The sequence below is a fragment of the Xyrauchen texanus genome, chromosome 49, assembly GCF_025860055.1.
Source record: "Xyrauchen texanus isolate HMW12.3.18 chromosome 49, RBS_HiC_50CHRs, whole genome shotgun sequence".
Taxonomy (NCBI): Eukaryota; Metazoa; Chordata; class Actinopteri; order Cypriniformes; family Catostomidae; genus Xyrauchen; species Xyrauchen texanus.
In genome coordinates, this window is record NC_068324.1 from 8,479,932 (window position 1) to 8,506,500 (window position 26,569).

General features: G+C 36.1%; 1 protein-coding gene across 1 annotated transcript in view; it reads right to left on the minus strand.

The window, feature by feature from the left end:
- Window positions 1-1,372: 1,372 nt before the first annotated feature.
- The window catches only part of LOC127640476 (fatty acid 2-hydroxylase-like), a 35,100-nt gene continuing 9,903 nt past the window's right edge, over window positions 1,373-26,569 (minus strand). Inside the window, exons 2-7 of the mRNA XM_052123073.1 lie at window positions 17,009-17,101; window positions 8,301-8,443; window positions 8,002-8,102; window positions 7,580-7,752; window positions 4,981-5,233; window positions 1,373-3,859 (exon numbers count right to left, since the gene is read on the minus strand). Coding sequence (XP_051979033.1) covers window positions 3,792-3,859; window positions 4,981-5,233; window positions 7,580-7,752; window positions 8,002-8,102; window positions 8,301-8,443; window positions 17,009-17,101 — 831 coding nt within the window. The 3' untranslated portion in view covers window positions 1,373-3,791. The remainder of the gene's footprint in view (window positions 3,860-4,980; window positions 5,234-7,579; window positions 7,753-8,001; window positions 8,103-8,300; window positions 8,444-17,008; window positions 17,102-26,569) is intronic.

A 26,569-nucleotide genomic window follows, 5' to 3' on the forward strand; every position in this document is an offset into this window, starting at 1 on the left:
TGTCCTGTGATAGATGGGTTTGACTGAGTTATGCTCAGATTAATAGAAAACGAAGAGTGAAAATTGTCATTATCTATACAAAAATGAAGTAGCTTTGAAGCCAGTATTAGTGTTGGCATAGTTACTGTGTTATAACTTTGAATGGCACTACTGATATCCTGTAAATGTGCTAATACATTTCTAAAGCTTTGTAACAAGCCAGTTTCCATGATTCTTTCTAATTTCTATTGCCTCTGAAACCATTGAGTGGGTAGAGTCTGTTAGGGTGGATAAACAGGATTGTTAGCTTGGCCTACATAATTTTGTTCATGTAAATTAGATTCCCTGTGTTACTATTTAAATGAGCAGCTGGCAACTTTTTATGTTGCCAAGTTTATGTAAATGTATTCAAAATAATTAATTTATTGGCAGAATTTCTGCCTAAACAATAATCTAAACAGTAATACACACACATTCACATTTTTGTCATTTTGACAATTGAACATTAGCCTATAGGATTCGAAAAGAAACAATTGCTTACAACACAAACTTCTATGATAGTTTGATATGAATAGACTAATATGTGTAGTAACTTAGATAGAGGCTAAACAGGCTAATCATTTAGCTTGCTAATTGTAAGCTAACTGAAACAACAAAGAATGTTTAATTTGACCTTTTGTTGCCTTGGTATCATATTATATAATTTTAAAGGTAGGCCTATGCATTTCAATGGTTAAGACTGCATAGATCAAGCTATGATTTAGGATTTCTATCAATATTTTGTAATAAATATACAGTTTGTAGTAACTTGCATAGAGTTTACTATCTTAACAGGCTAATTAGTTAGCTTGCTAACTGTAAGCTAACCGAAAACACAAAGAAAGAATGTTTTGATTTGACCATTTGTTGATTTGTTATATTGTTACATAATTTTAAATGCACCAATTGATGTATTTCGATGGTTAAAACTGCATAGATTATCAATCTATAAGGATTTATACCAATATTATGTAATGAATGTGTAGTATATTACATCTTAACAGGCTAATCAGTTTGCATGCTAACAGTATGCTAATAGAAAACACAAAGTAAGAAAGGTTTACTTTGACCATTTGTAGCTTTGGTATCGTGTTATACAGAATAATTATACAGAATAAAAAGATATCAATTGATATCTCGATGGTCAAGACTTCATAGATCATCAAGCTATAATTAAGGTTTTCAACTAATATTTTGTAATTAACAAATTAGTGAAAAATGTGTTAGCATACTCTGTCTATTTTTACCTTAGCATTACCTTACTTTTTCCTCATAAAATAGCTAAACAAGTTGATTTATTTATGGAGTAAAACAACTGAATAAAACAATCCAAAGCCAGTGAAGTTGTGGCACACAAGATTTTTTTCAGAAATATATATATGTTTATTTACAAATACAGTTGCATTTGCATAGACATTTTAAATTCCAACATAAAAATACATAGTAGTAAACTGATTTGGGGATTTATTAGAGGCATCTGCAAGATTTTCTTTATCAAAATTAAAAGCTTCCATTTATTAAGTAAACAGATAAATATTCACTTGCTTAACTGAAAGCATTCTCTTATGCCATGGGATCTATCCATGTAAGCTCAGGAGGGTGTCACAGTTACAAAATAATCAAAAAATAATTTCTATGTCCATTGCAATTTTTTTATTTCGTTCTGCCATTTAGTCATGGTAGGAAGAAAGGCCCTATGTTAAACCCTAATACCCCCTTCCATGTCTTTGGCTGAGACATCCAACCGATTACGTGATTGGTTAGGAAATAGCAGAAAGGTGGGGAATGCCCCTATAAGGCACATCAGGATATATTTAATCTCAATCTATATATCAAAATACATACAGTATAATTTCAAGGAAAAACAAGTATACAGTAGCCTCAAAAATCTCATACAATAAACTAGAAAATCAATGTACCATCACTGACATATGTAACATTAATTATGCTCATATCGGAATATGTCAAAATTATAGAATACAACCAATAAAGCAGAGCTAAATGAGGCCACAGCTCCCTTTTTACCTTTCTGGAAAATACCCAGAATTTCAAAATCAACGTAGTGAGTTTAACCAGTGTCAAGACTGAGGCAGCGGTTAGAAATAGTGCTGAAAATACTAAAGTTTCAAAACAGAGACAAGTGATTCAGGAGTTCTGAAAAATCTGCCATATGAACTGATGAGAGATCAGCCGAGGAAAGCCCTGTCCTGATGCCTGTTCAGATACAACAGATCGTCACACAAGATTGGGGGGGTCGCACAGGCTAGATCTATGACAACAACAGAGGGTTTATACAGACCCTCTACCCTGTGACAGCTACGGACAACTGGCAACCCCCACTGACAGGAGAGGCCCATACACCCCGCTTCATGCCCTCAATAGTGTATAATCATGATAACACAGTTCCAGGTGCTAGTCAGGGGAATCAAAAGCCAGCTTTGCTTCTCAGCAATTTAATATCTCACTGGATATGTAACATATTACCAGAGGAACCACTGGTTAAGACTTCCCAGTACAGGATATTGTTATTAGCAAGTCAATTGGCAAAAAAACACCTCAAAGTGAATGATACGAGAAAGGAAAGTATGCTTGTGATCTAGCCATCAAGTACTGAAACTTGCTTCCCCATGTAGCCTACAATAAAGTGCAAGATTAAAGACAACCGTAGCCTATAGGTTTAAATTAACCAACACCAAAAAAAGCAGAATGAAACATGGATTTAAGGGGCATTCAGTGGTCAAAAATATCCATATTATGCATGTACATAGAAATCAATTTCAAAACAGTGCAGATGGTCGCAAAAGCACATGTGAAAGGCCCCCTAGTGCTGCAACAACTTAATGAAATATTTCTACAGAATTGCGTTTCATTGGAAACCTTGCCTTGTCTTTGTATTGTTTATTTAATTATTATTTATGCTTCCAAACTTTTTTTTTTTTTATATAATTTTTAACAAAACAATGTTTAGCACAATGTAGAGCAATCAATCACACATATATATTTGTTTTCAGAGCCTTCACTTTGAACATTGTTTGGAGATGAACACTCATTATTAATTAAAATACATAACAATTTGTCTTTTTATCCGATTAATTGGTGAAATAATTGAGAGATAGTTGCAGCCCTATGTAGAATGGTAATAAGAGAAACAGAACTGATGACATTACTAATGGGCGGAGCTAAGCTTGACAGAGAGCTGGAGGAACCAATGGTCCATAAGCGGTTGGAGCATCAACACTGAGACGATTAAATTATCTGAGTCTTTCTTGAGTTTTCCTTAAAGTCAATGGCTCACATGGCCACCGAAAGGGCCGCAAGGTCCTAATTCTCCTCCTGCCACCCTTCAGCATATTAACACAACAACTAAGATTCAGTTACATTCTCTCATCCGTCCACTCCTTCACACACCACACTTACCGGTCTCTGTCTTTGCCTTTCCTATCATTACATGGATGGGTAAAACTGTGAGTTTGTTATTCTAGTGCCTCTAATAAAAAACAGTTTCATCTGACATAATTTGGAAAACAGTTGATTTCTCAGTACATTCATACAGTTTATAAATATTTATATAGCTTGACATATGGTGATTCAAGCACTCCCCCTTAAAATAAAATTGATGATTATGGTGATGATGAAGAACTTAGGCTATAGCTGGTAGCAGCAGTGGGGTAAAACACTGTACCTATTAACAAAGATGGATTGGGAAAGGGAAAGACTTATGAGAGTTTTTTTGTGGCTATTGGTTTGGTCATTGTGGCAAAAGATGTACTCTTTTAAAATGTCTGCTCAGGGATGACTGTGTTGAAGGGGTAATCCCAGAATGTGGTAGTAATCCCAAAGCCTAAAGAAAACAAGGAATAAATAGAATGTATCAAAAGGGATGCTTACAAAAACACACAAAACAAGAGTGAAAACTAGAAGCTAAAACATTCTCCATGTAAATTCAATGTTATTTTAAAATAAAATGAATCTTGATTTTATAGGTTTTAAAGGGACAATTAAAATTCTCTCATCATTTACTCACCCTCATGCCATCCCAGATGTGTATGACTATCTTTCTTCTGCTGAACACAAATTATGTTTTTTAGTAGAATATCTCAGCACTGAAGGTCCATACAATGCAAGTGAATGCTGCCTAAAATTTTAAAGCTATAAAAAGCAGATAAAGGCAGCATAAAAGTAATCTATATGACTCCAGTCATCTGAAGTGATTTAACCGATTTTGGGTGAGAACAGACAAAAATGTAACTCCTTTTCACTGCCTCTGCAGTCTCTAGGCACAATAAAGATCTCAAGTGCGATTACACTTCCTAGTGCTTCACACATTCGCAGAGCACTATATGGCACTAAGAAATGTAATCAAGCTTGAAATCGCCAAGGAGGCTGCTGATGTCATGATTTATAGTGAAAAAGGAGTTACATTTTGATCAGCTCCCATTCAAAACCAATTGGATCGCTCCACAAGCCATAGATTAAACATCTGAAGTTGTATGGATTACTTTTATGCTGCTTTTACATGCTTTTTGGAGGCTCAAAGTTTTGTTCACCATCCATTTCCATTGTATGGACCTACAGAGTTGAAATATTCTTCTAAAAATAATTTGTGTTCTGCAGAAGAAATAAAGTCATACACATCTGGGATGACATGAGGGTGAGTGAACGATGAGAGAAATTTCATTTATGGGTGAACTATCCCTTTAAGATCAGGGGTTCCCAACCTTTCTTGGGGCTTACTAGTACTTATCTCTGCATATAAAGCTGGGATAAGAGAAAGAATTTGAACATTGAAAAAATAATTAAAACTATTAACATTTTACACATGTTAATTTAAATGTTCTACATATTATTTTATTACATTTGGCATCGGCCTAAACCTAAGAGCTTTGAACATTTTACGACTGTAGCCACAAATTTGTAGACAGATGCCCTAATGTCTGGGATCTAAATAAATTATATCCTCACCTGCCCGTTGGTGTTCAAAGTGGTGTTTGACGTGGTAAGCTTTTAGTCCATACAGGTAGGAGTCTTTGCTTGGTGAACCGTAGTGCAGGTAGTAGTGGATCATATCGTACACCACATATCCACACAGACCCCCAACGAACAGGGAGGTACCCAGACCCTCGGGAAAGAGCTGCGTGAGGATCAGATAAAAAAAAACGACGATGATGCCGGCCAGGCTCGGAGGAAACACCAGACGAGAGCCGTCAAATGGAGACTGAAAAAAAAAATAGAATTTGCAAATTAGGTGCTTGGTTTGTAAGAAAGTTGTATGACTAAACAGTTTGTGGGGAATACGAGATTTAATCACGCCAATGAAATTACTGATGAAGGGTTTTTTGATTTTATCAAAGATTACGAAGAGTTTGGTGTGTTACAGTTTGACCGTTTTTTGTTTGATGTTATTTTTGTTGATTAAAATGAAATGCCATTTTAGTCCGAGTAAAACTGACTAAAATGTATGAATATTCCAAAATATTGAATAAATTTAAAGGACGCTGACTACCTCCCCTGGAGTATTAAATATCTAAGTGACTCCAGCCAGGTCTCCTAAACAATCAAATTGACCCGGTTGCTAGGGAGGGTAGAGTCACATGGGGTAACCTCCTCATGGTCGCTATAATGTGGTTCTTGCTTTCGGTGGGACACGTGGTGAGTTGGGCGTGGATGACTCGGAGAATAGCGTGGAGTCTCCACATGTGCTATGTCTCTGCTGGGTTACGTGCTCAACAAGCCACGTGATAAGTTGCACGGACTGACAGTCTCAGACATGGAGGCAACTGAGATTCGCCCTCCGCCACCCGGATTGAGGCGAATCACTACGCCACCACGAGGACTTAGAGTGCATTGGGAATTGAGCATTCCAAATTGGGGAGAAAAGGGGAGGAGAAATATAAATAAATAAAAAATACCATAAACATGCATACAAAATAGAACACTTTCACTGGTTTTTCAAATTCCTGACATATAACTGTAGAAAACATTCCCTATCTAAGGTCAGTTAGGATCACTACTTTATTTTAAGAATGTGAAATGTCAGAATAATAGCAGAGAGAATGATTCATTTCAGCTTTTATTTCTTTCTTCACATTCCCAGTTGGTCAGAAGTTTACATACACTTATAGTATTTGGAAGCATTGCCTTTAAATTGTTTAACTTGGGTCAAACATTTTGGGTAGCCTTCCACAAGTTGGCGTAGGTATAGATGGTATAGTTCCACAATAAATTGGTGGAATTTTGGCCCATTCCTCCAGACAGAACTGGTGTAACTGAGTAAGGTTTGTAGGCCTCCTTGCTCGCACATGCTTTTTCAGTTCTGCCCACAAATTTCCATTGGATTGAGGTCAGGATTTTGTGATGGCCACTCCAATACCTTGACTTTGTTGGCCATTTTGACACAACTTTGGAGGTATGATTTGGGTCATTGTCCAATTGGAAGGCCTATTTGCAACCAAGATTTAACTTCATGGCTGATGTCTTGAGATGTTGCTTCAAAATATCCACATAATACTCCTTCCTCATGATGCCATCTATTTTGTGAAGTGCATCGGTCCCTCCTGCAGCAAAGCACCCCCACAACATGATGCTGCCACCCCCATGCTTAACAGGTTGGGATGGTGTTCTTCAGCTTGCAAGCCTCACCCTTTTTCCTCCAAACAAAACAATGGTCATTATGGCCAAAAAGTTTCATTTTTGTTTCATCAGACCAGAGGAAATTTCCCCAAAAAGCAAGATCTTTGTCCCATGTGCACTTGCAATCTGTAGTCTGGCTGTAGTCTGTTTTTTTGGTGGTTTTGGAGCAGTGGCTTCTTCCTTGCTGAGCAGCCTTTTAGGTTATGTCGATATAGGTCTTGTTTTACTATGGATATAGATACTTGTCAACCTGTTTCCTCCAGCATCTTCACAAGGTCCTTTGCTAAACAGAATGGGTCTCCTTCCTGAGCGGTATGATGGCTGCATGGTCCCATCGTGTTTATATTTGCGTACAATTGTTTGTACAGATGAACCTGATACCTTCAGGCATTTGGAAATTGCTCCCAAGGATGAACCAGACTTGTGGAGGTCTACAATTAGTTTTTCTGAGGTCTTGGCTGATTTCTTTTGATTTTCCCATGATGTCAAGCAAAGAGGCCCTGAGTTTGAAGGTAGGCCTTTAAGTACATCCACAGGTACACCTCCAATTCTGTACACCTCTTACAGACGCTAATATGCTAATTGTCTAAAGGTTTGACATAATTTTCCGGAATTTACCAAGCTGCTTAAAGGCACAGTTAACTTAGATTATGTAAACTTCTGACCCACTGGATTTGTGATATAGTCAATTAAAAGTGAAACAAGCTGTCTGTAAACAATTGTTGGAAAAATGCACAAAGTAGGAGTCCTAAACGACTTACCAAAAATATAGTTTTATTAGTTTATTCTATTATGAAATCTGTGGAGTGGTTAAAATAAATTAGATTTAATGACTTCAGCCTAAGTGTATGTAAACTTCTGACTTCAACAGTATGTTGTAAATTGATGTGCTACCTGTAATGAATCTTAGGTACTAAATAGATTTACACACCTTGTGGTGCTGACCGTGCAGCAGGAAGTGCAGCGTGATGAGGTAATAATTGTGGGCGGGTGGGCGCATATGGAAGACAAAGCGATGGATGCAGTATTCAACGAAAGACCACAGGAACATGCCAAGCATGAAAATAAATGGAAAGCTGTGCTTGTGAATCAGAATGGCGTAATCTATAGATTCAAGAGAACGGATTCAAGATTAAGGACGATACATTCAGATACAACACATTTAACCACAATGACATGCACTAACAATTGAACGGTCAAGCGTCCAAACTTTAAAAGTTTATAACATATTCATAAGGGGAAATTCTTTTTGGATAATAACAAATCCATAAGCCCAAAAATCACTAAAATCAATTATTTAACTGTGTTCATTGCTTATTTCATATGAATGAATGATGTTTGGGTTAATGTTACCTGATGTAATGAATAGCTTTGTACTCTCTTGTGCCAATAATGTATAGCAGTACCAGCTCAGATAAATAACTAAAGGCATCCACACAATTGGCACCATGTACCTGCAAACACAACCACACCAATGTTAAAGTACATGTATTCAAATACTGGCACAAACAAGTAGCAACTTGAATAACATCCGTGTTGCATAATGCAATTAGCCTTATGTACACTTACACTATTTATAGGACTACTGAATATAATATAATCCATAATCACACAATCGAATATGATCAAACAATTGATTTAATCTCTCTTACCATGAAGTCTTTGTGTTGGCCTCAAAAAAGTCATTTTCAAATAGTCTGATTGGTCGGTCCACAGGCTGATGGACCCAAGTGTCGTATTTTTCTCCAAGGTATCCAACTTGCCAAGCTAGAGGCTTACGCCAGTCTACCAGATCCTAAACACACAATGAAAAGAAATTTTAAGTCTTAAAAGGTCTCAACAATAATGTCGGCCAGTATAGTTCAGATATTAATTGGCATGTCTTCTCGCTACTTTTTTAGCAACATATTTGTACGTGTCATAAAAAATTTATATATTTTATTAAATGTTGTTTTCTTTAAAATAATAATAATATTTGCAATTATTATGTTTGTCATAGCCAAACACTTTTAATGGAAAATAATGATAGATGGTGCAAAACACACTGAATTTGTCACACGCACACACACACACACACAATTTCAACACAACCTCATCTGTATATTAGTTTACGTTACCTAGGTGACATTTACATTAGAATAATTTAGCAGAAACACTCTCACACTGCTTAGGTTGGTTCTTTGGTTTTCAAACAATCTATCAATAACGTCAGTTTGCTGGATTATTTGACTGTGCAAACTTAGAGCAGTTTGCCCCTCTCCCCACACGATGTCGCTATTACAGATTTGTGGGGGTCGCTAAGTGGAGACAGTCAATAATATCCCAAGACCAAAAGAGGGAGACAAACACAACTATTCAAACACAGAACGCCAATGACTTGAACGTGAATAAACGTCAAAGTAGCTTTATTGACATGACTGTAAACAATACAATATTGCCGAAGCAGAGGCTGTATAAAAGGCAGAACTACATCTATAATTCAATTTAGTTGAACAATTTAACAAATATAAAAATGAATACAAAAAACAAGATCAGAATTGCTGAAGACCACAGTGTTTAAATAGCTGAAGAGAACTGACATACTTACACGTAAATTAATATACACACATAAACTGAGAGTCACTGTGGTGAATATTGGGGTGACACACTGGGGTGAAACACATAAAACAGATTCACCCGCTGTCTCTCAGGCTGTGACATGTAAAAACGTATCTTGCAGCCAGTACTACTGTGTGTCCATTTTATTCCACAAATCCCAGAACTGACTTTGATTTATTGATTGTTCAAATTTCATGTAAGCTTTTGGTGAGACGGTGATGCTTTTTTACTCAAATTGTTTGTTTGTATTGTTGTAATTTGGCCTGGATACACTTGACAGTTCTCCATTCTTCTTTGTTTTGCTGTGTGGTGTATTTATATATTAGTTTGGTTATGATCTGAGAGTGGAGTTTGCTGTCTGACAGTGAATGCACTGAAGCAGGAAGGGTCCATGTCATTGATGGCATAGTCAACTACACTAGCTCCAAGACCTGAATAACACGTGAACCTCCCTAATGAGTCCCCTCTGATCCTGCCATTAAGTATGTACAGGCCTGAGACTTGGCAGAGGTGCACTAATTCTGTACCATTTTTGTTTACAATAGGGTCGAGATTGTTCCGTGTTGTGAGGATCAGGGGGTTCTGGCCAAATACATGTTTATCGCCCTTTGGGTCAATATTATCCGGTTCAGTTCCAGTTCTTGCATTAAAGTTTCCACACAGTAGCACTTTTCCCTGGGCCTGGAAACGGCTAATCTCTGTGTGGATGTTGTTCAGATATTCCTCATCATGGTACAAATGCCAATTTCATTGTTTAATTTTAACCAACAGTGGAATTTTCCTAGTGTAATAGTAGAGATGTGTTTGGCCAGATCCTCCCTGTACCACACTAAAATCCCTCCAGAGTCTCGACCGTGATGCACTGTACTTAATTTAACTGAGGGCACAATTATTTCATAGTAGCCTGAGGGACAGTGGGTAAGCACATCCTGTCGACACAAGGTTTCAGTGAGAACAATAATGTCGACATCTTTGATATTTGTAAAAAAGTCTGTGCTTTTAAAGCCAAATGTCAAAGAATGAAGACCCTGAATGTTCCAACAACTTATAAGTAATGAACGCATTGATATTACTAAAGATAAACCTATTTGTTAAGACAGAGAGAAAACATGTACAATATATTGTATATGTAAACACATGTATTGCAAACAATTTACATTACTGAATTATTATTATCATTTTTATTCTTTCATTTTGCTGTGTGTGTGTGTTGTGTTTGTGTGAGTGTGTGTTTATGAGTGTGAGTTTGTGTGTGTGTGTGTGTATCTTTACATCTTTCTATCTGTAGGTGTAGTTTATGTAACAAGAATCACATGTGCATATTAACAACTCTCCAGTGTCACATTGCAGCTAGATATAAAATATGCAAGATCGTTACATTTCAGTGACGTTGTCAAGGAGTGGCTTAAAAAAAAGAAAAGGAAGCGTCATCATAACTTTGGCATGGTAAGCGATGTCATTTCAAGCGAAGATAATGCGTGACAGAATACCAAGTAAACCTAAAGATAACCACCCACTCAGCTGTTTGTTGCCTGTTTTATGGATGAGGAGGAAGGTAATAGGTAAAAATGTCATCTGACTGTTCAGACCATCAACAGGTGCACGTGTTATGATGAATTTCAGCCTTTTCCTTGACAGGAATGGATGAGAGCACGCCAATAGGCCTTTTTCACAGACTGTGGGCCAATAGGCCTTTTTCACATGATGCTTTTCTGCCTTATTTAGCAGTGTAAATCTCACTTTTTTATATTATAATTTTTTTTAAATATTGAATGTAAATTTATAACATTATGCCTTGTGTTATATTACCCTGGAATTAGTAAAAAAGATAAAAATAATACAATTGCCACAGCTGCAAGGGGATTTCTATTATAGCTGCTGTAATAGAAATCCCCTCTTCTGGAAAGTCATTCAAACATAATAGTGGATTTCTCTTTTGGTCTTGGAGCAAAATGTTAAGTGAAAATAATATTAGATGTTATCTCCAATACACTTCCATTCACTTCTGTCAAAGTTTACCCAGCAACTAATGTTTACTTCCATGTTCCAAAACCCAGAGTGTGGAAAAAGCTCTATAAACCGGCACTAAGACCACATTCTTCTGATAATGTACCCACAAAATCTGGTCTGGACTGGTTGACAGGCGAGTTTGATTACATTGTTATTTACACTTTTGGTTGCTATAGGCTATATATAACCCTGACGCACAAGTTTCGTGTCATCCAAGAAACGAATGAAAAATACTTGAAAAAGAATCGATACTAAAATAAAAAAGCCTAACGATACCAGTGTTTCTTCAGTACAGGCAGTACCGAAAAATGACTCCAGGTCCAAAATTCCAGGTAACCTACTGTAATGCAAAATAAATCTCACTCATTACTGTAGTACAGTAATGACAATCAATCTTTCCAGACTGAATTCCTTATTTTTTTATTTGTATTTACCTTTTATTTTATTAAAGACAAAAACAATAACTAAATACTTGAAGAAATACTATATTGAAGATGTATTTTTGGGTGTTTTTCAAAATACGGTCAAAATAAGTTTTTTTCCCAGCATTATAGTCGTGTATGGTGAACTGCCTTTGAGACGGGAGGTATATGTAATTGTTATTAAAATATTGTCAGAGTGCAAATAAACCTTAAAGGCTTAAAACAATCCTAAACATGCTTAATTCTATTTTTGTTTGGGGGGTAGGGGAGGGGGAATGACCTGGACATGGTTTTGGTGAGATTACTGATTTTCTGTATACTAGTAGTGAATGAGGAAAAAAATTATCCATTAGCACTTCTGTTTACACACATAGGCATACATTGGGTTCTGAGATAACTGGAAAGTTGTAACCGAATGGTACAGCGAGGTTCTGCAAAGGGGGTCAGTGCACTCTAGATCGCTGACCCTCCCGTCTGTCAAATTCAGGGGCTTTGTACCAAACAATCAATGCTTGTGAAAGAGTACCATGCCTATGATAGAAAACACAGGCCATTCACATGCACTAAAAAATGAATGAGAGATGTACAGTATATTGGTGTCACTCTCAAAATCACTAGTTCATTTAATTTGCCTTAACAATTTCCAACAGTGGCAATGAATGCAGCACAGGAGAATTCTGTCATTGTTGTTTAAATCACCATAAATTTTGCGGTGGAAATTCCATTTCAACATTTTCAGAATAAAATGTCAGACTCCTTTGTCTTGTTGTTGAGGCTAATTTCATAGTTAGCCATTTATGCATCATTAATGCACATGTTCACACTTTTAGCAAAATTGGACAAGAATGTTCTGTTCAAAGTTATATTTACCTTGATTTTATCTTTGTTTTCTTTACACATCATATGTCTCAAGAATGCATCACAAGCATGCTCTTCACTAACACTGTTGTCTTCTTGGTAAACAAGTGCACTAACTTCTGAGGAAAAAAATACTACATATATAAATATATATTAGGCATGTAATGATACACAAATTTCACGATACGGTACAATATGATACGAGCACCCACAAATGTTTCGTTCAAAAATTATTCAAGGATTCGACATAAATGTCTTTTAAATCATAAATGCCACAAAAGTGTCTGACATTGCCAGAGCTATAGGTAACTTAAACAGCAGCATTGCATTTATTTTGATTGATTGTTGAGAAAAACTAATATGAACTCACAATTTTCATGTTTTGCTTGACAAAATAAGTTTGTCTACAATATAATCCAATATTATTTAGCGGCTTGAGGAAAAACCTATAGGCACACATAATTTGTTTTGCCCTCTTCCCCCTGTTTCACTTTGCATGTCAACTTTATCACTGTTACTACCGGCTTATAACTTGTGCACAAGTGTTTTTCTCAAAGCTGTTAACATTTTGAAGTCAAAAGTAGATAATTATAAGTGTAATGTAATTGTGAGTTTCTTACGTTGTTGTTTTTTTAATAGATATGACTCATAATTTATGAGCGTCTTGCTGTGCATGTCACACTCGGTGTCAGCTGGGAGAGGCGGCTGTTAAACTTTACTGCTGCTGTTTCTGTCTCACAAACCCAACGATTTGCACTGTGATGTCGGCGTAAATCAAACAACATGCCTGAAGCACCAGCACATGACACCGTTGTTTGGCAAATTCCACAAGCTGTACCGCTACAGTACAATCTACTGCATTTCCATCGATCTTCTCACCTATGTACTGTATATATGTTGCTCTGTTTTCCTGTGAGCGCTCTCTAGAGAGGAGTCTGTTCCGCAGCTCCCAATATTGTGCTGCTTGATTTTAATTACACTATAATGTGTTTATGTATCGTACAATACATATGGTACTGTATAGTGAGCATTGTATCATATGATATCATTTTTTTTATTAATATATATATATATATTATGGGCCAAAATTGTTGGTAGTGGTGGAAGTGACTTTCACATAATGAAGAAAAAAGTTCTAAATCTGTCACATTCACACAGCAGCAGAATAAGGTTGTCAGTACTTTTTGAGTGCTTAATATACTGGTGTTTTTATGGGTGTAAATATCTTTTCATTGCCAGTAAAGCAAAAAAAACCACTTAAAGAGGCAGAATAAATTATGATACCACTTTATAAGAAATAGAGTAACAGAAAGCAAAGCCATTTGTTCATGAGCATTTCACATTATTAGTGCAAACAGAAAGAGGAATGTTTGCTTGTGGTTTCCTGTCATATGATCAAAGTCTTGCTTCCAGAAGTCAAAGCAAACATATGTAAAGCAATTACTTATTTGTCAAAAATGGCAACTACTGTTAAAGCAATATTACAAGTGTATTACAGGTTAACGCTCTATCCACAGCATATCATTTAGATTCATACCTCAGTTAAAACTAGGGCTGACTAGTCATCTAACAACATTAGATGACATTTTTAGCAGTGTTGCTTTACCTAGCATCCTGTGCTTTAGCTGTATGACAGTTTGCATGGTAAAACTCTCTGCAAAGCTGTCTCTAAATTGGGACTGTCAATCGATTACAGTTTTTAATCAAATTAATAACATATGCCGATTAATTAATCAAATTATTAACAATGGATCGCATACATAAATATTTGCTGAGAAAGCCTCTCAAATAACAGTAATTCAATATACAATGATTAAATAATTATAAATAGTTACATTTAAATTATTATAAATCTAATATATATTCTAAGAATATTCATTCAGATTTCAAAATAAATATGTAAATACGTTACATAATTATGGCAAACACATAAATCATTGATAAGACAATACAAATAGTGTCTCTAGAAGGTAATATTGTTTATTCCCACTTTATTTAACATAAGCCTATCATTGGTCACAGTCTCCACAGTAATTCATTTTGCAATTGAATTTGTCAATCTGTCTGAGATAGATTTATTATAAGGGCTTTTCTAAGGACGCGTCGATGTATACCTGTGTCAGAAGGACGCTTTTGTAGCATCTCACTTTGGTTGCAACGGGTCATAAACACTGTGCTTTTAGGTTGCTGTGTCAAGTTAAATGTAGTCTGAAACTTAGAAAAGTACGCCTTGAGATCCCTGCATTCGGAATTTCAGTCGGTCTGTGTTTGAACACAGGAACACATTCTTATCTTGTGCTGTCGCTGGTGTAAAGCAAGCCTGAGCATTGTTTGTTTTCAATACAGCTGGAGTTGTGCTTACTGCTCCCTGCTGAAAACAGGAAGTACTTCAAGCATGATTTGCTCCGTTGGAAGGAATATTCCATATTGCTGTCAGGGGACATGATCAGTGTTACTTAAAAAAAAAAATATCCACTACTGATTACTAATTACTTTTCAGAAATTGTAACTTGATTACTTTACTAATATTTAATCTGGAAAGTAATTAGATTACTATCTACTTTATTTTGATGTTACTTTCTACCAATCACCAAAAAAAAAAAAAACAATGTGACACTAATAGCTCTTTTAGTACTTTATTATTGACTGAAATATTAACCAAATTACAGTAATATGACAAAGAAAGCAACTTGGCTAAAGCGATCCAATGCATTTCGAAACATTATCTCAAATATGCAGTAGTAATATCTTCAGGTATGTGTGTCTGTGTGTGTTTCCCCTATGTACAACATTCTTAGTTGTGTGTGTGGCATGTATGTGTACAGTAAGCTTGTTTACCTGTGTTTGTGTTGGTGTGAAAGACAGAAAAAGAATACTAGTGAACTGAAAACATTTCTGAAAACCCATTTGCAGACAGCTTTGATAGTAAAACCATTGTGTATTTGAATGCTTGTTTTTTTCTCTTTGGTGTGCATAAACAGGTTTGCTTGTTTTGCATCATGCATGTCTTTGTGCATCTCTGTTTGTGTGTGTACATGTGCAGCATGTGTGTATTTACACAACTTTACAGCAAGTCAATTATTTCAACCTCTCTGCTTGTGCTCGGACGAATTGAGTATCCTTTATCACTTGCGCATCTGTAACGCTATAGCATTTTGTTTATGTTTTATTGTATACAATAAGAGCTGTTAGCAACATCTTTTTCAAGAGACTGTTCTGCAAATGTTCCCACCTTGTGAGTGATATATCCCTCTGTCAGATGGAACGGGTGCTGTTTTCCATATACATCCGAAACCGACTGCAGAGGTACACCCGAGGGAGATGCGCGAGGATGGGGCGGAGCGCTGATATTTAAGGATTTGTCGGTGGCCCAGCCTTGCATGCCTCAGCCAGGGCTGGGAGCATGCTGACACAGAGCTTGCTGAGATTGATTGTAAGAGCATGAAAACTTGAAATGCTTCAATTTAATTTTGAATTTGAATAAACAACTACACTCCGCTGCATCCATTGAAACACAGCTCTCTCATCTGCCATCGCCTCGATACGTGTCCTCTATGCCATGGTGGTTTTTTTAAAGCACATGCTCATCAGCTAACACAGTAAGACACAATAAGAACCAACATAGGAACGTAATACATTTTAAAATGCATTCTACTTCATTACTATTATTGTTTTAGCAATAAATGTGTAATCCAAGTAACTTCATTTTTTCATGTATGTAACTGTAATCAGATTACTTAATTTTGTTAAGTAACGTGCTACATTACTGCATTTCCACAAAATGTAATCAGATGACAGATTACATTACTTTGTAATGCGTTATATCCCTCAAGTAATTTTTATTTGTATAGCGCCTTTCACAACACACATCGTTTCAAAGCAGCTTAACAGAAAATCATGCATTAACAGAAAATTAAATATCTGTAATATCTATAATGGACATGATTAATTGTAAAAAAAAATGTAAAGCATTATTTTCTACATAATTCATGCTTTTTAAACATCCTGCCACGAGCGCAGTGTTAAGACGGTGTGTCTAGTTTAAAATAGTCCAACTTCTCAAAGTCTTTACAAAGTCGCAAAAGGCTACATTTAGTTGTTTATGAAGCAATAACGTGTCTTTACTCTTTAGTAATCAGCCTCTAAAAAAACCTAGTCAACCCACCAACTAGCCTATTTTAAAAATGAGGTTTTACCTTGGCTCTAGTAAAAATCAAACAAAAACATGTTGATAAATGCACTTACAATGGAAGTCTATGGGGCATGTATTGTGTATGATTGCCCCATAGACTTTCATTCCAAGTTCTTGAATGTCAATGCATCTTTTGTTTGTTCGATGTGTTGATATTTGGTCAAAATCATTTTCTGTGGTAATCGACACAGTATCTGTGGCTTAACTTGCATTTAACCCTGAACATTCCCGTAACTTCCCCTCTTCACACTACTTTAGTGTATATTGTCGTATTCCATACCGTTTCTTCATCAACTTTGCTGCATTTGTTGATGGCTGAAGTTTCTTCTTCTTCTGTGGTACTTTCTGTCATTTTCTTTCTCTGTCTCAGAGTCTAAAAGAAAAGAAGACAGAAGCAGGTCAGCAAAGCCCCAATTATAACGTTTAATGAGATGTCCGTTAGAAAGTCATGTGAGTATGGAACAATTCAAGGGTGAGTAAATGATAACAGAGTTTTCATTTTTAGGTGGACTACTTCTTTAATTTCCTTTTACGTGGGACCTGCTGTTGTTCAGAAACAATGAAATGCTAAATACTGCCAAGCATACAGAGTGTACTAGAATAAGGCATTCAAATGTATTGGTATATGAATTCCAAGAATGTGTCACAGAGGTAATAAATGGGAGGTTCAATTCAACACACCCATATCCACACACATCATACCACCATCCAAAGTACACAACACCTGCTCAATTATTCTTATGGTACACGTGTTGCAGTACACACACCTTATCCCAAATAATGGAAAGCTTCTCATTTCTTCATAGCGTCACACCAGACACACATTCTTCACAGGTGGCTTGTTTGGTGGGACAAGTGAAATATTAATCAAGTCTCACGTCGTACCATACCATTCTAACGTTAAAGAGGTGATTAGCCCTGCCCCCATTACACCTGCACGCTCAAACACACACACACACACACACACACATATACCTCCATGGCAACCTGAAACTTGTGTAGGGAACCCAAGACAAGCACATGTTCTGTTATACAAAGAAAATTATCTCAACATTAATTCTTGAATCAGAAAAATGCAGTTTTACTTCTGACTGTTCTGGTTATGTGTCCATGCCTTCCTGGACACTAATTTACTCAGGACAGAAGTAGGATATTTTTTATAATTGTACAGTATACATTTGTACAACATCAAGGAATTTGCTGTAGCTAGGACTGCACAGAATCTGCAGCTAAAAGAATTTAAAGAGACACATAATTGTACATCTTATTCATCCCTTGTTTCATTCGTAACGTCAACATAAAATGGTGTTCGCAACCCATTTATTTTCTCTCATTTAAATCCTTCCTGCAGAATTCCACAGTGTACAGAATAAGAATTTAAGAAGGATTACTCATATAGGCCTGGTTTTTATGACATTCACCTTAGGCTTCTTGAAGACTATGTCACTACTTATGACTTGACCACCTGGCTTTGCCAATTTCTTCAATCCTAATATTGTCTGTGGATATCACTTCTTCTTCATTCTCTATTCTAGAGGTTTCTGGAGGTGAGGGCGCATGATCCACAAGTGTGACTACTTGTGGCAATCCACATTCTTCAGATGGGGAACAAAGTCAAATTTATGAAAGCAGACGAGCCTGACCAGATATTCTAAATATCTGTCTGTATGAAAACTTGTCACTCACACACACACACACACACACACATATGTTGTGTTTCCATATTTTATGGGGACTTTCCATAGACATAATGGTTTTTATACTGTACAAACTTTATATTTTATCCCCTAAACCTAACCCTACCCCTAAACCTAACCCTCACAGAAAACTTTCTGCATTTTTACATTTTCAAAAAACATAATTTAGTATGATTTATAAGCTGTTTTCCTCATGGGGACCGACAAAATGTCCCCACAAGGTCCAAAATTTCGGGTTTTACTATCCTTATGGGGACATTTGGTCCCCACAAAGTGATAAATACACGCTCACACATACACACACACACACACACACACACACAATAAGGCACTTTCAAGGCACTTGTTGACACTGACACCAACTAAAGCTTATTGAAAGTCAGTCCAAGTTGCTGTTGTCTCACTTAACATTCACTTTAACACTTTACGTAAAGCAAAAATAACACTCTTATGCTACAATTTTAAAATATATAGCTCCATGGGGTTGTCAATATCAGTACAATTTTGTAATTCCCAATGCCAATTGCGATACCTCAGGAAAAAAATAATATGAAATCGAATACGTTTCTTTATTTATAAATGTCAATATTAATTACATTTTTTTTTTTACTAAATTAAAACAATGGCATGTAGCCATCAAGTTTTTCTCAATTAAGTGAACATTACTTTTGAGTTATTATTTAAGAAACAAAGATACCAACAGAATGAATAAAACCAATAGAACGAATAAGCTATACTTCAAGTCACTGCTTAAAATAAAAAAAAAAAAATGTAGCTATTGAACGGCAGCATTAGTATCCAAGTAAACATTACTTTTCATTAAAATATAAAATCCTCAGATCTGATATTTTGACACAGAGTTTTTGTCCCACCTGTTAATACTGACATAACGCAAGCCAACTCTGTTAACATTAGTACCTTGCCATGACATGACAGCAATTTATTTTGGTGTAACTCTCCAGGAACAAATACTAATGATAATAATTATAAGCTTAAATTCTTGAAAGTGAAATGTTGCCCATAAGAAGTGTGGAATAATCCTTTTTGTAATTATTTCTTAGTAAATTACTTAATTCTAAATAATTATTAATTAATTATGTATGTTGTCATGTGACCAAAAACCCATAAAACAGAGAAGACCCTTTATGCCCTGATGTGTGTGAAGTTTTAAAAAAAGAAAGAAAATCAGATATTTGGACATTTTGAAAAGGCACATTTTGTTTACATCAAATTCATATTTCTACATTATATTTTTAAGCTTGAAAAATATGTTTGAAAACTTTTTTAATTAATGATTAAATTGTGTACACTCATGTGTATTCAATGTGCAAGGTTTTAAAACAGTTGAACGCCTTTTACTTGACAGTTAAACCACTTCACTTGTTTTAAATCTATAAAAAAAAAGAAATTTAGAAAATGCAATAAAGGTTTTTAAAAAAATTGTGAAACCTACATGACACAAATATTACACCTCTATGAACTTAGTGCTCTACACCACATTTTTTAAAGGGGTTCTCATTTTATCATCTCGGACCACCTTATTTGTCAAGGAGCCACATTTCGACTAATAGCAAACGCTAAAAAAAAAGGATTTTTGCAGGTTGTTCTGTTTACTTAATTAAATTTAACTAAAGCAACACAATTCTAGAACATTTTGTCTAAAATTCATTCCGTTATATTCAATTAAAGTTTTTTAATTAAAGTTTACTTAATCCATTTGAGTAAGGTCTACATTCATATTGTTTGTTGCATTGGTGAAACTGGCCAAGAGATTCCCATTTCACAGCATGTTTTGCAAGGGACTGGATGTTGTGAACAAATGTTGAAACTAAGTGTTATTTAATGCATTTTTTAAGAAGATAAGAACAGGATGAGTTTTGTTCATGTTTACGGCTCAGATTAAAAAAAAAAAAAGTAGTGTTTGTTTGGCTGGACTTTAGGGGGTTACTATTGTGTAGACTGGTGCTTGTAATTTGGTAGATGATGGATTTGCACTTTCAAGTGATGTTTGATTCAAGTGCTGTATAGCTCTTCAAGTAGTTTAATTTAATTGATCAATTGTCACATATTATACATACATTTCTGCATATACATGGTGAAATTATTTATTTTTCACATATCCCAGCTAAGCTAAGCTGGGGTCAGAGTGCAGGGTCAGCCATGACACGGCACCCCTGGAGCAGATAGGTTCAAGGGCCTTGCTCAAGGGCCCAACAGTGGTGTCTTGGTGGTGTTGGGGCTTGAACCCCTAAACCCCTGACCTTCTGATCAGTAACCCAGAGCCTTAACCACTGAGCCACCACTGCCACCTAGTTGCTATTAAACTGACAGTCTCACTGTCCTTACAGTTACTCACCTGGCATATACTGATGATTAAAAATATTAATTCATTTGTATGAACATAAGACAATTAATTAAATAATGGTGCATTCAGTAATATGGGGCTAATTTAAAATGTTTTACACATTAACAAATTAATTGTATTTTGGGAAGAGTGATTTGAATGGTGTAAACTCTCATGAGATGAAGACTGTAAGTATGTATAAAAGTGTTTTTATTATACATAGTGCAGATCACCCCTTCAATGTGTTTAACCATCTTGAAATGACATGGTCCGCTGTGTTTCACTAAATGTCAAAGAAGAAAATCCTTGCGCTCATTGGCTGCCACCTATGTAGATACAAAAAGTGTAGCAGCGTTATTTTTTCCACCACCCTTATTCTGGCAACTCCTGCTACTGATATAATTAGACGTAAAATGATTGGACAAAAGTTGTCTACACGTCACCAGTTTGACGACACCTTCTGACTGGATGGTTATCTTATCCACCCCACCTTCTGACACTATTTGTGTTTTATCTTTTTATTAATAGTAAATGGCTGAATTTACTTTGTCCTGAACAATAATGAGTGATATGAATAAGATTTTCTTTATGACAAAACGATTATTCCTGGCTCCCATATCTATGGTTTCACTGTATGCCTAATCTACCTTTGTTATCTTTGTGTTTGTTTTTGAGTTGTCACAGTATGCAAAAGACTGGTATGTCTTAAGGTCAATATTAGGTCAAAAATGGCAAAAAAGAATCCGCTTTCTCTAGAAACTTGTCAGTCAATCATTGTTTTGAGGAATGAAGGCTATACAATGCTTGAAATTGCCACAAAAAAAAATGAAGATTTCATACAAAGGTGTACACAACAGTCTTCAAAGACAAAGAACAACTGGCTCAAACAAGAACAGAAAGAGATGTGGAAGGCCAGATGTACAACTACACAAGAGGATAAGTACATCAGAGTCTCTAGTTTGAGAAATAGATGCCTCACATGTCCTCAGCTGACAGCTTCATTGAATTCTACCTGCTAAACACCAGTTTCATGTACAACATTAAAGAGAAGACTCAGGGTTGCAGTCCTTATGGGAAGAGTTTTGAAACAGAAAAAACTAAAAGGAAAGGTTAGAGTGGGCAAAGACACACAGACATTGGAAAAGAGTGTTATGGATCTTAACCCATTGAGCTTTTGTGGGATCAGCAATTAAGTAAATGTAATGACTTCATTTTTTGAGTGTATGATCATTTACACATGCAGCCGCATTACTCCGAGGAGAGAAGACTCTTCACAGAATACGGACACAAATATGCATGTGAGTGTTGGAAAGCTGCCGCCTGTCAGTCCGACAACATGTGGGTCCCAAATAGTCAGTACACAGAAGTACCAAGATTTTAGAAACACTGGTATTGTTACATTGTTTTTCATTTAGTATCAACTCGGTACCAAAGTACCAGTATTTTGACATCCATATAGCACTATATCAAGCAATAACTCTGAGTCATTTCAATTTATTGCACCAATTTATTGTCACAGGCTGACACACCTTGCTCGCGGGATGCATACAGTACGTACTTGTGTGTTTCACTGTTTATAATGTGCCACACCAATCGTTAGCCTAGAAATACACACAAAGCAAAAGCAAAAAAGAGGAAAAGGACAAGAACACTCTTAATACAACATTAAGCTTCATCAGTTGTTATCTTATCATTAAATCAAGGGACCAGAAGAATGCAAATACATGAATCACACTTTATGAAATTTGTTACACACTCTGAAAACACGTATGCAGACACGCCAAAAAAAAACACATGCAGAAATACAAACCAAATTGGCGATTATGACAATACACAAGGGATAGGATTTAGAAACAAACCAGTCGTTATAGATACAGTCACTATCTGTGTTCTGCAGTCGCTGAAAATCCACACAACAGGCCTTTCTAACAATACTCACAGATGCAGATGAGATTATAAACCTCAGGTCAAAAGAAACTATTGAATTTGGCATGTACATACATGCCATCACCCTGCTTACATGCTTTAAATTGAACAATCCGTATAGTGTACATAAGCTTTTAAGTACTGCTAGACAAACTTGGAAACCAATAAGATACAATCTTGTCAAGATAATACATCAGAATAAACCTGCAAAGATTCTATGACTTTGCAACTTTGCAGTCTGGCAGGTTACCTGCATTGAATTGCTGTGATCGGGTCTGCAATTTACACTTTTTTCCCCTTGTTTTCAACTTCATGGTCAAAGAGACACTGTCAGCTGACTGTGAATGACAGCAAATCATTTGCCATTATAGCTCAGTGTTGTATTAGTGGTTATGTGTGTGTGTGAGTGTGTATTTATCACTTTGTGGGGACCAAATGTCCCCATAAGGATAGTAAAACCCGAAATGTTTGACCTTGTGGGGACATTTTGTCGGTCCCCATGAGGAAAACAGCTTATAAATCATACTAAATTATGTTTTTTGAAAATGTAAAAATGCAGAAAGTTTTCTGTGAGGGTTAGGTTTAGGGGTAGGGTTAGGTTTAGGGGATAGAATATAAAGTTTGTACAGTATAAAAACCATTATGTCTATGGAAAGTCCCCATAAAACATGGAAACACAACATGAGTGTGTGTGTGTGTGTGTGTGTGTTTACTTTATTCCAACTGGCACATGTGACGTGAGATGTGTGTCGCCCTTCTGCTAAGAATGAAGGTGCTGAACCGAGAATCGAGATAAGAGAGGTGCAGATACAGCATAAGCGTGAAGGTTCAGTCTTAAAGGTGAAGTGTGTATTGTTTCGACATTTAAATGCTTTCATCTATAGCTGTTCAATATGCAGAGGCATAACTATAAGTAAGCCATTTATAGACTGATTTCTCCAAGCTTTAATATGTGCAGTTTGGCATCTGATTTACGTTGATTTTATGACAGGTTGAGATGGTTGTAGAACATAAAACAATGCCAAGAGACCAAAGGCTGACTAAAATCTAAATTTTTCCTGCTTAGTCTTATGGAAATCAAGTCAAGAAGCAGTTTGGTAAAGTGTACAAATCCTTTAAAGATAAAGATTCTGATAACGCAGCTGTATCTGAGGGTTTTCTGTGGGACTCCAAATAAACACTGTTCATGAATGTAGCAAGTGACTTTTGCAGCTCTAGACACAACACTTCAAAGGCTTGAATGCTGAGGGTTAACTAAAAAGCTGATTAGTTCAAGATTAAAAAAAAAACAATACAAAACCAAATACATGTACTCAATAAAAAAGTTCTAAAAGGTCTAAAGTGAGACAAACAAACAAACAAAATCAGAGAGGCCAAAGAGTGCTCTCATAAATATCCATGTCATAAAAACCTCTCATAAAAATTTAACTGAAGAGAGGGTGAAAAGAGGAATGTGTTTAAGCGTGTGAATGTGGCTTATCTTGTGGTTACTGATAGCGATCAATAACTTTGGTTATTGATTGGTTAACCCTAGCCTATATTGGGCCATGTCACCAAAGGGTTGGATGGTTCTGAGAGAGTGAAACATCTTTGGTCAGATCACTTAACCTGTACCTCACAACAGACTCCCCTCGCAAAAGAAATTCTGAAAAAAACCTGCGGTCACCACAAAAGTGATCTACTTTTTTATTAAGATATACAAGTATATGGTCTGCTTTTTATTATATTTCTTCATAACAAATTTAAACTATAAACATTTCTGAACAAGCCATGTCTAAAAGTTCCAACGTCGCAACCCAAATTCCACCACTGGTCATCTGTATACTGGCCTACATTATAACCTATAACTATTTATAATCAGTTAGAGAGAATAGAGAATAGAATGGAAAGGGTTAGAAGTTCTAGGTAATGGTTGACCAACATGGGTTTTTAATTGCCAATGAAAATCTAAAGAAGGGTAGACAATAGGCAGTACGTAGTAAACTTAATATGGGCAAATAATATTTACTCATACTTAATTTAAAACATTGTTAAAAGTGTTTATTTTCCAATAACAAGGCTGTAAATAGATTTCGGAATTCATACAATAGAGGAATTTAAGGTTCAGGTGTACTTCGTTTTTTAGAGTTCCAGATCGCCTCGCAAACAGTCGAGCGCACGCCGCACAGTCTTTCAAAGTATATTCTTTTGATTGCAAGCAAATATGATCACATTTGACACATGTGCACAATGACTGCTTTGTGATATTATTTTAGTACAGTCAATGGCAGGAGCATGCACTGACACTGCCCACAGAAGAGGAATGTCCGCATGTGGAGAAAATCTGGGCTGCATGTGGACAGTTAGCACAGACTGTGCTGATGAGGAAATTCCATCTCGAATACTGTGCACGTTTCGATCAGCAATGCAGACAACCTAAGTATCCTTTGGCCTTAACACTTCTATTAATCGACCAAGATGAAATCAGTAGTCCTATGTTTAAAAGCTCACTTTCACAAGATTTCTGAACAGAATCATTGCATGAGCCTTCTTGGTGTGAAATAAAATAAAACATCAGGATGCTGCCTTCTTTTTAATCGTTCACAGAGCGCACAATGTGGCATAGACTGAACCCCTGCATTAACAACAACAGATTGGAATATATGAAAATACAGACATAACTCATTAAACCTATACCGAATAATTTTCCAGTGTGGTTTGCAAATATCGATGGACTTTAAAGTTATGACACCTGCATTGGCCGACTTGAAATTGAAGGTATGACAGCATAGTTTACATAGAATGATGTAATTAATGCTGAATACACCAGGTGCAGAAAGTTTCCAGGGTTATCCCATTGCAGTGGTCAGGACACAGTATCGGAACGGAAGATGGGTTTGGCCATTACAGGTATATGCTGAGGTCTTTAAAAGACAATTGATCCAATGATATGCTAGCAATTTTGGTCTTCATTTCCTTTCTCTTAAGCTCTTTTTAAAGAACTTTTACAATGATTACGTTTAATAAACCAACAAAATGTGTTGCCATGTAAATGCGACAAATTGGTTTCCTTTATCAGGGGTAAAGTCATAAACGGTTTAAGCAAAAATCGATTGGCACGTGTAGATTTTTGCCCATAAACCCGATTTCGTGTTGCATATAAGCACTTTTATCAGTGTTCTTACCGACTTATTCAGTATGTGCAAATGTTGCATGCATGACTGTTTACTTTCTGACTTTAAAAGCACAGAATAATCAGATGAATTCAAATCTTGTGTAAACATGGTTTTCTTGCATTGACAGATTTTTTGAATAACAGTAAGACTATTAGAATGGCATCGCAATGTACACTTGTGGCATCAACTAAAGCGACTGCTAGTCCTCCAAATGGAAATTAGGCATAGTACTGTTTTCACCTCAGATTTTGTTTGACGATGTTTACATTTGTCAGACATTGGGGCATTTTAACAATATAATATGGTATTTACCAGCTAATGAAAAATATGCTACACACATTCCTTCAAACCCAAATTCCTCACATTAGTTAGTGATAGTAGGGCATGGTCTTCACAATTTGCTCAAACCCACCACAGATAGAGATGGAGGAACACACGTGGCAGCATACCAACCAGTGAAAAAAACACACCCATATTGTTCTCTGTGACAGACAGGAGGAGCGAATAGCAGATGAAGCTCTTGCTGCATTTGGAATGGTTAAAAATCAGTTTAGCATTAACAAAGGTGAGGGAGGAGAGAAGGTTTGGTATGAATCGTCTTTGTAAAAACATAGAAGCTGGTTTAGATACATCAATATGAGTGATTGTTCCAGTAATGCTTGAATAACTAGACATTTGTGTAAGTGTTATTGACTGGCCAAGCCTGCGGTGAGACAGTG